Source organism: Corvus brachyrhynchos, unplaced genomic scaffold, assembly GCF_000691975.1.
Source record: "Corvus brachyrhynchos isolate BGI_N302 unplaced genomic scaffold, ASM69197v1 scaffold126, whole genome shotgun sequence".
NCBI classification, from domain to species: Eukaryota; Metazoa; Chordata; class Aves; order Passeriformes; family Corvidae; genus Corvus; species Corvus brachyrhynchos.
Window position 1 is genome coordinate 1,692,464 of NW_008239283.1, and position 15,690 is coordinate 1,708,153.

Here is a 15,690-nt window from a genome sequence, read left to right on the forward strand (position 1 = left end):
GACGGTGCCTGCTGAAACAAGGCTGCCCACTTAGCAGAATTCATGTTTCCTCTTCTGCCTCTCCATATTTCCTCTGCTCTTTCACCATGAAATCACATCTGTTCCACTCATATCCCGCACCCTATAAAAGAGTTCATCTCTCACCCAGCTCACTCACTCATCTGGATGTTATTTTCCTTTTCCACCTTCAGTTCCCTGTTTTTTACTCATCATTTTCCTTACTCATCCCTGCTCCAGCTGCTCAGGCAGGTGCTGGAGATCTCAAAGCACAGACTCTTAATGGAAACAGAACATAATATTAAAAAAAACCTAAATAAAGAGTAAAAAAAGCTTTTTCTTTCCCCTGTGTATATTAAAAAATTCCTCATTTGTTATGATAACAGTGTCCCTTTCCTGCAATGTGTCCTTCTTTTATCCTGTCTCTTTTACATCAGGTTCATTCAGCAAAGCTCATTGCAATCCACACTCAGCTCCTTGCTGAGATGATACTGAGAAGACAGGAACGTTTCTTTCTAAATAAAATGAACTTGTCAGGCAGAGACTTGGTTTAAGAGGAGCCAAAAACCTGCCAGCGCTGGCAGGAGCATCACCTGCATTCAGTGCTATTTCAAGGGGAACTGCCTGTTGCAAGGCCTGCAGGGTGAATCACACAGTTAAAAACACTAACTAGAACATCACAGGGCCTGGAACACCACCACATTCATCAGCAAGCAGCACTGACCAAATAGGTTTGTGTGCCTTGTGTAGAAACACTGTTTATAAATGCTGCTGGGTGGGGAGGGTTAAACTGCACAGGTCCTGCAGGTGAGCCAAGCAGCGCCACCACACACAGCATGGGTTAGCACAGCTGGAAGGGTCTATTTGCCTGTTTTAGCTCCTGCCTTTAAAAGAGATATAAACAGTGCTAGGGAAACACTGAACATGTTTTACTCCTGGGCTGCAGTACTTTTAACATGCTATTCTGCTGTTCTAGCAGTACCAAGGAAGATCCCAAAATAAAGTGCTCCTCTGAAGCACAGGTGAGCATCTGGCACACCCTGCAGGGTACTCACGTTCGAGCCCACTTGTCCAGTTCCTCATCCAAGTAAGTTTTAACTTTTCTTGGCTGGAGCCCAAGAGAATTCCCAACGAAGTATATGCAGCTCTCCTCTCCATTCACCAGGCTCAGGTCAGCTGTGGAGGGAAAGCACAGAAACAAAACGCACATGGGAGTGAGCACAGGAGGGCACCGGGGCTCTGTCCATTGCCCATCCCCTGGGACATCACGGTCCCCATACGAGAACAGAGGTGTCACATCCTGACCTCTCTCCCAGAGCACCACCCAGTAACCCTGCAAAGGATCTAAGGAGGAGCAGGCAATTTGCAAGCAATTATTCACCTTTTCCTCCTACAATTTTTGGGGCTGATGTGAGTTCAGGCATCACTAAATCCACAGGTGTCAGGGGCTGTGTGAGAAGCAGTCACTGGCACTGATTTTATCAGGTCTGTAACCAGCAGTGAGTAAACAGGGAGCATTTTCCCAACCAGGCTATCCACTTTTCTTCCACCACCAATATATGCCTACTCTGAGTCATGAAGCTACTGGAATCATGCATTTAATAAAAGTTAGGACTAGGTAAATCTGTGTTTTTCATGTAAGTTCTCCCTGCACAATTAAACCTCTATTTAGAAAAATGTAGTCATTGTGCAGAATACTTTAAGGCAGTCTCAAAAGTTCTTGTCTTGTCAGCAAATACTGTGGGCTGCACTTCATGTCATCATCTGAGGAGGAGGAGGAAATCTATGTTGACAAATCCTTTCAGTGATTAGGAGAAAAGCAAGGCAGTAGAAATTTATAAATAATAGCTCTAGTGAGGTTCTGAACAATCTAATTACCCTGTGTCATCATCTATCAATCCAAACACAGCCTTCTTCTGTTATTTCTCATGTTAGAGATTGTTGGAGGGACAAGTGATGGTGACCTTCGGGAAGCAGTAATTTGCATTCTTCTACACCCAATACTTACAATATCCCAAAAGCTAATACCACATATAATTTTGGTAAATATAATCAATATGCCTCAGAATAAAGATAAAATGAATGAGCATGTTAAGATACATGCTAAAAATGAACCATAAGATCGCAATTCAGTCTGTGAAAATTTTATAAGACCTGTAGAAAAACAGCTTGGAAAAGGTTTCTTACTACCTTTTGCACTAACAGTTACCAATTTCATTGTGCTTGCCCAGAAACACATTTTTCAGGAGTATAGACAACTTGGGTAATTTCTTAATTAAAGTTTTAGAGGCTTTTAAAAAGCATAAGTCAGGGAGCAATCTCAGCCTAATCTGTTTTGCAGACACAACGTCTGTTTTTCATCTCCATTCTAATATGAATGAAAACAGAGAGGCATAAATATTATCCATGCCCCCAAATTGATTCTATTAACAGTTCTTTTCCTACCAAGAAACACAATAACACTTTTCCACTGGGATTAGAGAGAAGGATCTTTGCTCAAGAATTTGGAGCTCAGTCTGACTAATAGTCACCAAGCAGTAAAACAGGTGAGGAAATATTAGCAAGCCAGCTTTTCTTACACCACAGTCCTTTCTAAATAAAAACATCTCTTGTTCACTGTTGGATATATAGGGCATTACCTTTTTGATAAAGTGTATTTTGGCACTTCTATACCTGTTTCTTTGGATATTCTTTTTGTGGTGTGTTATCAAATCTGAATCTGGATGAACTTTTTTTCCTTTTGACAAAAAAAGCTATTTACTTCCTCCTCTCTGACATCACTAAAAGACTCCTTTTGGACATTGCTGCCTTTTTTTTTTTTTCTACCATCTTTGTAATTTCTCCTGATCACCACCCCCTCGTGCTCCAACAACTCCACATTCACTGTGATATTCTTAAGAATGATACAGTTTTTTTCCCTAAGCCTAGCACCTGTCTTTCCCCAAATTACATTTATTTCTCCTGGTATTGGCCCTTTTAATTTCTGGAGGAGCTGTGGCTGATTTGAAACACATATTGAAATATTCCAACAGGAAATAAACACAATTGAGGAAATAAAGGCAAAGAAAAAAAATATTGAAATATGTTCTTAGAGTAGCCTGGATCAAAAAACACATTTACATTAAGATTACTTAAATATATTATATATTCACACACCTACTCAGATTCATGCAAACTGGTCAAATCTAATCATATACATTATTTTGCATACTAATTATCCTCATTCATCTGTATTAAAGATGCACTTCTTTTAAACCTAAAAGGAAAAGCAAGTTTATTGTCAGAAATATAAAAGGGAAAAATATAATGGGTTTATTAATCAGAAAGGAAGGACTAAATCTGCTTATACTTATCTGAGCTCTGTCCTTAGCTGAATGATAAAAGATTGTCTTTCACACTTGCCTGTACCCCCCTCACCAGCCCTCCAAAGAGCCAGATTTTTATGATTAACCACTACCTTTAACCATTTCTTCTGGGAAGTACAGCTCAGCGCTTTCACTCCGGGGCATCTTTTTATTCCCAAGAAACCCAAATGATGCCCTACTCCTTCACAAGGTGACAAAGCACAAGCCATAGCCTTAATCAGATGGGTGATTAGGTGCTCAACTGCAATCCAGTCATTCCTGCCTGCTCCCTGTGGTGTGAGAAGAGAGCGTTAAAGAGACTTTGTTGTCAGCTGGGAGAAAGGCGAGGAGATGCAAGCATTTCTCTAAATCTTCTGCTGTCATTTTCTCCTCATTTGCTCACCTGAGCCTCGTCCCTCATGCTTGCACATAAAGCCTCTGAGCTTTGCAGGGAGTTAGGCTGCTACTGGTTTCCTCTTGATTGATACAACAAATAAACAGCTCTGACAGGTTATAACTTGATAACTAAATTAAACTATTATAATGACTTCCTAAATATTTTCCTGTACGTCATCTTACAGTTGTCTCCTATGGATGTTCTCATCTGCTTCTTGTAAGGTTTCATTTTAAAGCCTCATTGTAATGTTTTATGTAAATATATAAAGAATATTTGATGGCTAATATCTGTAATGACATTTATCTTCAGGAACGCGTTATCTGGCATCCGCTCTTGGGCGCAGATAAATGTCACGGCAGATCTGTCTCTATGGTATAGACACACAATGCAAATATATATATCTTTACACCCCCGCTGTTCTTCAGCGGGGAAGCTGTTCATGATGACAGCTGAAGCACAGAAAAGAAGGACAGGAAAAAAAAAAGGAGAGGGAAAAACCCCTCAATTTAGGAACATCAGAATGGTGGGTTCTTTGTGCTTTTCAACTGGTACTACTTTGTACATTGTTTATCTTCACTAAAACATATAGATCTCCACAGTCTCAGGACTAAATATTATTGTAGTGACAGGGGAAAAACCCCACATCAGCAGTCCACGGGTCTAAATATTGTGGTAATTGAAAACCAAACAATAAAGGAGTTTGGAAGGGAAGAAACCAAAACTGTCACGTGGGTATCAAAACCTCTGCCTACTTCTCAGAAGATTCTTTGATCTGAAGCTGCTACAACAGTACACTGAAAAGTGACCTTTGATATTGTGGAGAGACATTTGACTTTCTGCAGTCAAAGATGCAGCTGCTGCTCATGTGTCCTTCTTGGGCTGGATTCCAGCAGCACCACTTCCATGGGGTCTGTGTTCCAGCATCTTTCCAGCTCTAGTGGCACATCTTGCAGCACCATGGTGGCAGCTGAAGGAGCTTTGAGTACAGAAGAGTCAACTATCCAAACAGAGGGGTTTAGCAAACTCTCTTAAGTGACCAGGGTAAAAAAAATGAAAATGAAAAATTAAGGAGGCAGGGAGGAAGCACAATAGTTTAAATATTTGCAAAGTGTCCAGTCCTGCTCTGAATAATAGAAACAGCATAACTCAAGGATTTGAATGTGGAGAAAAAAAAGCCAATGTCCCCAGAACATAAAAAACTGAGATTTATCATCCCTGTATCCTAAGGGCAGGAGCAGACAGCATTCCCAACACTCATCTTTGCTTGGCAGGAAGATACTGAAGACAGAAACAGTTTCAAAAGATTCCCTGGAATTCTGACTATTGACATCATTTTCTGTCACAGTTTCTTACTGGACACAGTTTGGTGAATGCACCTGTAATTTCTCATTTACCATCAGTACTGTTCCTTTCAGAAAATCTGTGGAAAATTCTATCTGAATTTACTGGGGAAAAAAAAAACAAACAAACAAACAAGAAAGTTCTATCATATTTTTTCCTTTGATTTTCAATAGGTGCATTTTGCCAAGGCAGGAAAGGAGGAGAGTGACTATGCCTATATGTGTTCACTATCTAAGGAAATAATCTGCCATTTCTCCAGTGGCCAGTGTTCAGTGACCAGGGTCTGCAGAGCCAGCCCAGCTTTTGCTCTCCATGTAACTGAGATGAAAATAAACCCAAACAGGACCTGGGAAGCATGAGAAGAGACCAGGACCTTGCTGCCTCCACAGGTGGCTGCTCCTACCATGTTTCCCTGCATGAATGCGGCTATTGCAGGTATCAAAAAGAATGTGGAGTTGGTTTTTAGTTTTGGTGGGCTGGGAGTGCTAGCCTGAAGCAAATGCTTCCCTCTCAGTCTGCCACCCCTCTTTCTACCCCTCCTGCCTCCACACCAAGCCCTCCCCATGCCCAGACATCCCACAGGCTCCTCAAAACAATCTATGGAACAGGAAAGAAGGAGAAAAATGTCCAGAACAATTTTACATAGCTACACTGAAGTCAGGTGCTATCTATTTTTAGGCAATTCATGAGGAAAGTGGAAAATATCTTCAAATAAAAGACTTCATTATGAATTATTTGCTCAGATCAATTATTTGTTCTGAGGCACAGTCTTCCATTTGGCCTCAGTGAGAAAATAGCTCCAACACTAGCAATAAGACATAAATGTTCACATAATATATATACTGTCTCTTTCATTAACTAAAATAATTGTAACTAGACAGATAATACCAAACTGAATCACACCAAGGAAGCAACTGCACTGAACTATCCCAAGCGACGCTGCTGTTTCAAGCCATTAGACAGAAAAGCTACTGCCTATAATTTTCAATCAGTCACTACATTGTTCAAAGCTGCTGACTGACAGCATAAGCACCGTGTAAGTACTGTATCCTCACATTTGATTCAGGATGGGAACGAGAACATAGAGCTTTTGGTGCTAGAATAAGCTGATGGATTGATTTAGCAACAGCAGGGACATTCTGTGCTCAGATATGACTACAATTGCTCAATTATCTCATAAGTGACGATGATTTCCAAAGACTTGTGATAAACACATGCAGAAGATGTGAAGCCCAGCCCTTTCCCCCTCCCTCTCCCTCACAGTAATTATAATTCTCACTTGGAGGCAGATCCTTGACTTTGGGGATACAGAAACATTCCCGAAGATGCTTTAACTCATCTTTTTCATCTAAGTGGAAAGCGAGTTTTTTGTCTGTGGGACTGCACCCGAGCTGCAAGGCAGTTTGTTCCAAAATGCTTGCTGGGAGCACAGGAGAAGATAGATCCATTTTCAGGTCATTCAATTTCACCTGAAAGTCAGAAATGACAGTTTAGCTTCTGCAGTTTGCATAGTCACGAGTGGCTGATAAGCAGTCACTAAAGCTGCATCATTCAGGACCCAAAGTTACTTGATTTAAAGCTTTTAAAAAGTGAAGTGTCTGAATAGACTGGTAAGCCTGATCAAATATTTCCAAGGCAACATATTGCTGTAACCCCCAAAGGCTTTTTTCTTTCCCTTCTATAGATACAAAGCTCTTCCCTTTTTAAGCTTTATCAGACTCCAAATTCTCCTGCCAGACTGACAGGAGTTCCAAATGCTGGAGTGTCACTCACAGTTTGGAGATGTCAAAGCCAGAGGCAGCATTATTGTTTCTGCAGTCTGAGCTCCTCAGAATAGCAGGTGCACAGATACACTGAAGTTGTTTCCAGGCTGTGCAACGTTCAGCCCCTTGCAGCATTTTTTGCCTCAAAAATTGGAGGGGGTGTTTGTATACGGCCATGCTCATGTGCAAGGGGAGAGCAGGCAGGATGCGGGTGTCAGGCAAACACAGCTTTCAGGATCAGAGCCTTGAATTAATATTTCCTTTCAGCTACACCACGTATCCTGCTGGTTTAGTTCTGTTTCTTCTGGGAGAGGAGAGAAGCCTAAGTGAAATCAGAAATATGACAGACCATGGACTCTACGAGAACATCCAAAACTAACTGCAAAATTTACAAGCTTGTTGATCTTGATATGAAAACAGTCCTGTAACTGTAATGCTCAGAGACACCACTGTCTTCCAGACAGCACTTGTGCACTTGGCTTTACAGTCGGCAAAGAAGGTTTGCAACACATACTCTGCACTTTAGGGCACGACTTCACTGCTGTGTTTTTGTGGCAGCAGGCAGCCAAGAGGCTCAGTGAGATGCTTGGTGGCTGCCCCAGTTGAGAGAAATGTGTAGTTACACCACACAATGTTCTCTGCCTTTTTAACATCCCCAGGAGTCTTGCTGCAAAGGAGCACTCGAGGGGATAGGCTGAAATAGGATGGATTAGCACATGACATGCAGCACAGAGCCACTAGAGAATATCACTTTTTCTCTCTGTTTGAGAAAGAAAGCTCTTTAAGCACATATCTTCCATAAGCTCTCATTTCTCAAAGCCAAAATATCCTCCATACAGTTATCCAGAAACAAGCTGTGGGTAGAACAACAGATGACTGTTGAGAAGAGCTTTGTCAACACATACGGGAAAGACAACAGTTGGCATTTAAATATAAACCCCTAAACAGCACAGCCTCCTTAGTGCCAATTAACCCAAACCTGTTTATACTCTGGCCAAATGGCCAGCATGATGCTACTTACCTGCTTTAATCTGCTATCATTTGGTTTATGATGAGAATATAATCTTTTTCCCCTCCAGACTTGATACCTTACACTAACAATTTTTTCCCTCCCACCAGCATGCAGAGTTCAAAAAAAAAAAAGCCAATACCAGCAGAGTTCTTTAAAACAACAGGTTTCATTTAGCTAATGTTCACCCTCCCCTGGGAGTTACTGGAGACATCCTATTTTTATGCTGTCTCCACACAGGTTGTTCATACCTCCTCATTGTCGCCAAATTTATCATTCCCACTCATTCTCGCTAATCATCCTTTACATTGTAAAAAGGAAAATAAAATGGCAAAAATGTTTTGGGAGGAAAAAAAAAAGATATTTCAGCATCTTGGTTTTCAGAGTGCTTTTCAAGATTTCTAGGAGGCAGAGGGCTACATCAAGACTGGTAGTTGAGTGTGATGCTCAAGTGGCCAAGCTGGTTGGGGTCAGTACTCCCCATGTCACAAAGGGCTGCCACCCCACTGAAAGCCCTGAAGAAGGTGTGACGAGGCTCCCTGTGCCCCAGGGAACTGCTCCTCAGTTCCTCCACAGCTGAGCAGCACATCCGAGGGTCCATTCCCTGCTGGGATCTCAGTAACAGATGTGCTTTTCTGCAGGTCAGAAGAGCATCGACCTTCTGCACCTGATTTGGCAGACACCAGGAAGGATGGCTCAGGGATCTTTATTGCCTCCAGGATGTGGTGGCTGCTGAACACACACTACAAAGGACAGAGAGTTCTCAGTAAGACGAGTCCCTAGAACCACAGGAACCACTTTACGTTAGGGTGACCAGAAAGGCTTCTCCCAGGATGCTTGTTCTGTTCTGTTCATCTATCCCAATTTGGATTCCCCAGTTGCTTGTCAGCCTCCGCCCCTCATCACTCCCCCAGAGCTTCCCCATTGGCCCCCATTCCCTGGTCCCACCTTTTCCCCCAGGTAAAACTGTGAGTTCTGGGCTCACGTTGGTATTTGCCTCTGCACCCCTGGACAGTGTAGCAGCAATAAATGCTCCTGCCAGGATGCACCCAAACGCCCTTCTGGACTCTTTGGTATTGACTGTGACACTGAACCCCCCCGTGCGTCTGTGGGGGCACGCGGGGCCCCACGGAGCCGGGCAGGGACAGTGTTACCAGGAGATGTTGTGAACCACGAGAAAAGCAAGTCATGTTCACAGAAACCATGGCTATCATAATACAGGCACCTCATTATAATCTACAGACACTGCAAGGTAACTTAAGTTTCACTTCCACAAATTACAGATGTTAAGAACCCATGGGCGTAACCAGTAAATGAGCGCTAATTTCCAAGCAATACTTGGATCAGCACTTGGAAGGAAGAATTAGTTTTTGTTTCCAGAGGCTTGTTTATCTGATTTACAACTTCAGCATGGATGTCCTGATCCCATTATCAAAGCATGTCCAGCACATACATAATAAAGATATAGTCCTCTATTTTTAATGAGTACTTAATGCAAATTATGTTAAAAAATCCTTAGATGAGGGGCTGAAAACCATGTCTCCCTGACTGTCTCCTCCTAGGTAAAGGACCACGCAGTTGCTTATGCAATATTTTCTGTACAATCTCCTTCCCACTCAAGTTAATGCCTGGATTTTTTATTTTTTATTGGTTTTTTTTATTTTGCTGGTGACATACCTCCTGAAGTAAGGTAAGGAGCCTTTTCAGCTCTCTAAACAGGTGAACTGTGAGTTAAGAATATTTGTTCAGTGATGCTCAGCCCCCATGGTCCCTAGGAAGGAGACCATGGAGCTTTAGTGTTGCCAACACCTGTGTCCTCTCCTGAAAACAGCCTGAAGGTGGTTTGGGAGCCTCCAGCATTCATCTCCTGGGACCACTGAGGTAATTGCTCTGAAATTTGTGATCAGGAGGTGGATGATAAGGGTGCTTGAAGGACTATTTGGTATTATAACCGTATTCTTCTCATCTAGCCTGTAGCTTCCCTGCTCTACACCTCATGAACACAGCACAGCATCCCAATATTTATCTTACCAGTCACCATTTTTCAGCAAGGTCACCCAGTAATTACAGTGGATTAATGGCCATCATCCACTGACCTGCCTGGAAAGCACAGATTGGTTTTGTTTCCATTTGAGGCCTGACCCAAACCCCACTGAAGTCAATAAGTGTCTCTATTACAGACAGCAACACCTCGATCAGGCTTTTCGTTCCCTGTCATTGCTGTATCTGATCAATGACTTACATTTATTGGGATTCTCATTGATATAAGATTTTGACAGCAAATATAATATTAGATACAAAGATCTAGAAGTTAAAAATGATTAAGTGCTCAGAGATATCTGATTTAATACAAGCACGATGAAATAAGATAAAACTACTTAAATGAAATCAATCAAAATCCTATTGAGGAACGAAATCCCAGAGATCCAGTTCTGAGACCAGCACAAGAAAGTACTTATGTCCTTTGAGTAGGAATTAGGCTCCATAGAGAGGAATCCCAGAATTGTTAGGGGTTGGGTTTTTCCCCCTCGCTTTACTCTGACTGGCATTTTTGTTGGGTTTTTCTTTATTTGCAGAATAGAGTCCTGTGCAATTATTTTATAATAATTCATGGGTAATTTGGTTTTTTCTACATGTAGAGCAAACACATTTGTATAAGAACAGCACATCTTTATCTCCTTGTAACTGAAAACAATATTCAGTAACCTCTTCAAACTATAATTCAGACCCATCAGTGAAAAATGCATTTCCCACTTTGGTAAACATGGCTCTTTACCAGGATTTTTTTTTCATACAGCTTAGAGAAAAAAAATATTTTGAGAGAAACAATTTGTCCCCACCACCTACTCTAAAAAAAAAAAGCATTCAGGTGTTCTCATATAACCCCAAAATGGTTTGGGTTGGAAGAGACCTTAAAGACCATTTTGTTCCAACCCCTGCCATGGGCAGGGACACCTTCCACTAGACCAGGTTTCCTTCCTTTCCTTGAAACTTTATTACACTTTTTGACTTAACAGATGACATGAAGTCAGTATATTTTTACTTTTTTCTTCTTCCATTGCTCTTTTGACTCTTCCACGGGGCTTGCTTGTACTACACCCTGATTCCATGTAAAAGCTCAGCTATGACTGTAGGCAATCTTTCATCTTCAAAAAGGTAACATACAACTTAAATTAAGAAAACAGTCATTTTTTCCATACTTTAACAGCACAGACATTGGCCCCTACTACTTATTTCCCATTTTAAAACTATGAAAGACAATGGATGAGAATTAGTCAGGCACAAGTGACACGAATGTCTGGGTGATTATTTCAGTTTTGTCCTTTATGCATAATTTACTGACTAAATAAAAAAAAAAAGTGTGAATATTAGCAAGTCATCTTATCAAACCTTCTCAGGAAGGTCCATTAGGCTTAATTATAAGAATGATAATTCATCCTGTTTTAGATCCGCTTGTGTCTTTATGGATCTCCCCTCTGTCTTGATGTCTTTGTCAAAACAAAAAAGTTCCCTCAACCCTCCCCTTAAGCATTTTCTTTAAATATTCCAAGATGTTACTCACAGTCTTCCTACCCAGCACAGTGCTGACAGGCACACAATGAATCCCTACTTTACGCTGTATCAATATCCTCAGAGGAAAAGGGTTTGTCATGGAAATAGCCCGTCCTGCACTTTCTGCCCTCCAATAGCTGTTCTCCAGGTTGCTAAACACAGCTCAGCCCACAGACCTTTGATACGTTGAGGCTGGTGTCCAAATGCGCCCTTTGGGAATGAAAACTGGGGGTGTGCACACATGTGAGTGGGGAAGTTTGCAGCACAGGTCCAGGCTGTCAAAATACACCCACTGAAAGCACCAATAGCACCGTAATTGAGGCTGGTTTAGAAAACAAACAAAAGAGGAACTCCAGAACTGCATGGCGTGTAAGGGCTTATTCTTTTCCCATCTTTACACCAAAGAAATTGCTTTGGTTGACTATGATTTTGCAGAAGGAAGTTTCTAAAACAGCACAGCCCAAGGCAGCATGCAGCCTAGATTACTTCAGGTTAAATACACTTCAGTGAATTTGTTTAAATTACGGAACTGGAGAGAAAGAAAAATCTAAATATTCATAGCATCCCCAACAACAGACATGCAGCAGCAACCACCACTGTATAATTAAATAAGTTATACAGCACAGTGTCACAGCAGCAGCAAGGGAATGTGACAGAGAGGAATTATAATAAACTCAGTTACTTAGAGTAATTTAGGCACTTATTGACCTTCATGTCAAGAAGCGCTATGGTGCTAAAAGTAATTTTACATAGAAAACTCATCTTTTCTCCTCTGCAGTGAAACCACATTACCCTGTGGTCAGCAGCTGTTCCTGGGAGAGGGTGATGAAACTCCTGAGCAAATACTCGTTGTTGCATGAAGAAACGGCCACAGTCACGTGCCTGGTTCCCCAGACTCTGACCCCACCAGCCACATAACCTCCGAGTTAACCAAAAACCAGCTATGTATGGAATTATTTCTTTTATTATTATCTTTTCCTTTGTCAGCATGGCAAAATTTAAAGCTCTGGTTAAATTCAGAAGGCACCCCTCTTCCGTATGGGCATGGGAAAATAAACACAGTTGTGATGAAAGTGGTTTTAGACCAAACTCTTTCACTTTCGTGAAGGAGACGATCGATAGCAGAACAGCAAGAAGCCAGTTGTGTTTGCAACCACATGGCAGAGGGAGTGGTGGGAATTTACATGGGATGCAGATTTGCCAGGGTGGAAAACAGAAGAAGAATTAAAGGTGAAATTAGGAAAGAACAGAGTTGATATCTCTCTTTGCTCTCTATAAACATTATCTCAAACCAGCCACATGTTTACTCAATCCCCTCCATTCAAGCTTGAGTAACACCCATTCCTACACACAGCTAGAATGCAGGAATGTGGACAAGAAAAATTGTTTCTATCCAGCCTCTGAAGCTTCAGAGCAGGGTTAAAAAAAAGAAAAAAAAAAGAAAAAAAGAAAACCACAAAAAAATATAATGCAACAGTGAGGAGAGATACAGGGGCAGGAGGGTCAGAGTTGTGGACTAACAATGTAATTCAGAGATACCTCTCCATCCTAGAGTTCTGTGTGCCCAGACCCCTGCAGTAATGCTTGTTTATTATCTGGATTTCCATTTTCAGTAAGCACCAATAGATGCGACACTCTTGAACTGTAACATTTCATCTTCTTTGTGAGAAAAAAGCCCAACAAAACAACCACACAGAGCACTTAATATTGACCCAAAACAGAGCTGACCTCTATCCATCAGCTCCTGCAGCACCATTGCCCTCTTTCACACTCTCAAATGACTTTTTCTGGGGCTTCCCACTAACTCGTCTTGTTTACTCCACCAGCAAGACAATGGGACTGCTGCTCAAGAAACTTTATCCCACCAGGAATATGGTCTGAGAAAGAAGCAGGAGATTGGGGCACTTCAGCTACTGAAGCAAAAGGGATCCAAAGTCAAACAGTCTCAACTCAAAGTCAAAAGGGTATTTATTTCTTGTTTGGTTGGCCATTTAGGTCAAACCAAGCTGAAATACACAGCAGCTTTTCAATTTGCCTTTAGAAATAAAACTACACAAACAGTGGAGTGAAAATTTTCCCACTGTATTTCCCTTTGAATGAGCATCATGCGTTTTAACCTTGATTGTCGGTGGTGGTGAAAGCAGCTGTGCTGGCAAAGGCCATATGTTTGCAGACTTTTATGAGAATTGGAATAAATTCTCAACTTCTCCTTCCCAGCTATTCTTCTCAACCCTTCTGATGGAATGAAAGAAAAACAGAGACAAAAACCTTTGCCCCCAAATTCAAGGCTCAAACATCAGCAAACATATAGCCTAGATACGTTTTTGTAGCTGCAGAACAAGTAAAATGGTCTGGATTTTTTTTCCTGTGTTGCTGTGAAGCAGCCAGAGGACAGGAAGAGAAGAAGGAGCTGCTGTAAGTTACAGCAAGATCAATGTACAAGGGAGTGAGGCTGCACGAGATGGCCAAAGTCCCAGGGGGCACAGGTTGATGTGGCAGAGAGCAGGCCGAGAATGCAACCGAGGGCAGCTCAGCCCTCCTGCTCTCAGAGGCGCTGTTAGGAGAGTGATGGGAAAGCAGGGAGATCTGACAGACACTTTAGAGAAGGAAAAAGAAGAAAAAAAGGAGCTCTCCGTGTCCGTAACTAAGGGCTGTGTGGGATAGGTGGGGCAGAGAAGGGATTGAGGGGTGGGCAGGAAAATGCATTTCCCATACCAACAGCTTCCTTGTGTCATAACTACACTGAGCCACACACTGCCAGCCACATCCACGAGTGTGCTGCTGACACTGCTTCATCTCAGCCTTCACCCCAATTATTTGCTGTGCCCATCTGCCTTCCATCACTGCCACTCCCAGACTGACCAGAGACCACTCAAGCCCCAGCCATGGGAGCCTTGTCCCTTGACTGGAAGAAACTGTGGGAGTTTTTCCACAGAAGCACCAGTAAAGGCTGTAACAAATTAATTTGACAAAACATATGCCTTCTTCTGGAGGCATGTGACAACAACAAATAACCAAGGGCACCCTAAAGCAAACTCACCCCGTGCCAGATGGGATGCCAGGACACTGGGTCCATTGGGTCATGGAAGCTTGCCTTGGCACTGCTAGCCCTGAGCCTTCTTGCTGTCAAGAGGGTAAAATGACCCAGCAAACAAAGCAGTATTCTCTTTAACAGGAATAGGCAGGTCTTACCCAGAATGAGATGGCCTGGAAGGCCCTCAGGCAGGAAAACTGTGGCTCTTACAGTCAGAAGAGGAGCAGCAAAGCAGTGATGTGTCCAAGCAGCACACACTGCACCTGCAGCACAGAACTCTGCTCAGACACAGATGCTCAGAAAAACCAAGACTGTCTGTATTTACAAGGCCAGCCCCCCAGCTATTTTTTAAAGCATGCCATCTGCACCTTGTGATGGCACGATGCATTTCACCTCAGGCTTCACAGCAATCGCTGGGTAAACAACAGCATAAAACCTTTGGTCTCCTCCCTGCTGAGCTTGCTATAACAACTTTCTTACCACTTTTGTTTTCTCTCTGCTCCATCAACACCCCTGCTCTGCCTGAAAACTCCTCTCTTACCTCAGGTCCCGTTTAAACCCTGTGTGATGAGGGTGCCCTACACCTGCCCTCACTTAAGTGGTTCCCCTCCCTCTCCCTCAGATCTCAGGGAGCTGCTTTTTCCTTCTGAAGTTATTTGAAAAGAACATGTATATTTGGCCTATTTGTGGGAGTGGATTGCTTTGGTTGTCTGATTTTAACTTTTGGTCTTCTGATTAAGACTGAAAAACCCTCACTCAGTCCGTTAAACTTTACTTTATAGAAACTTAACTCCCTATAATGATGATCCAGTGTTTATTTCTTTTATTTATTTATGATGCAGTCATTAGTAGCTCCTGCTAAATAATTAACTGCCCTTTAAGTAGCCAAAACGAGCTCCTGAAATCTTCCTCCTTGTCTGAATGGATTTTCCCTATTTTCTTTTAGGTCAGACTGTTAGGCACATCTCCCTAAATACATATGGGTTTTTCCTGTTATGTGACCTGCTCCTAATATTGTTTATCTTCAGGCTCTGTATCAGTTATCATTTTCATTTCTTTCTGATTCATTAAACACAATATTTGTCCTCTAAAATCTATTGTCAATGTAGTGCCTCTATGAAAAGAAAATAGAATCACAGAAATAAGAAATTATTCAGTTTTCTGCAGTAACTTTTAAGGAGAGCTATTGCACCACTGCACCAATAATAGTAATACCGAGAGAGGGACAATAAGGCAATGAGAGTCAAGTGATT

General features: G+C 42.0%; 1 protein-coding gene across 6 annotated transcripts in view; it reads right to left on the bottom strand.

Annotated features, from left to right (window-relative positions):
* KYNU (kynureninase) overlaps positions 1-11,598 on the bottom strand; it is a 58,447-nt gene extending 46,849 nt beyond the window's left edge. For 2 of the 6 annotated variants that reach the window (XM_017740268.1, XM_017740271.1), the window contains exons 1-3: positions 11,414-11,546; positions 6,359-6,548; positions 1,053-1,173 (exon numbers count right to left, since the gene is read on the bottom strand). In XM_017740268.1, the coding sequence (XP_017595757.1) occupies positions 1,053-1,173; positions 6,359-6,548; positions 11,414-11,503 (401 nt within the window). In that variant the 5' untranslated portion in view covers positions 11,504-11,546. Of the gene's footprint in view, positions 1-1,052; positions 1,174-6,358; positions 6,549-8,518; positions 8,698-11,413; positions 11,547-11,579 lie in introns of those variants that run through there. The other 4 variants (XM_017740270.1, XM_017740267.1, XM_017740269.1 and 1 more) reach the window with 4 other exon arrangements.
* Positions 11,599-15,690: the final 4,092 nt, after the last annotated feature.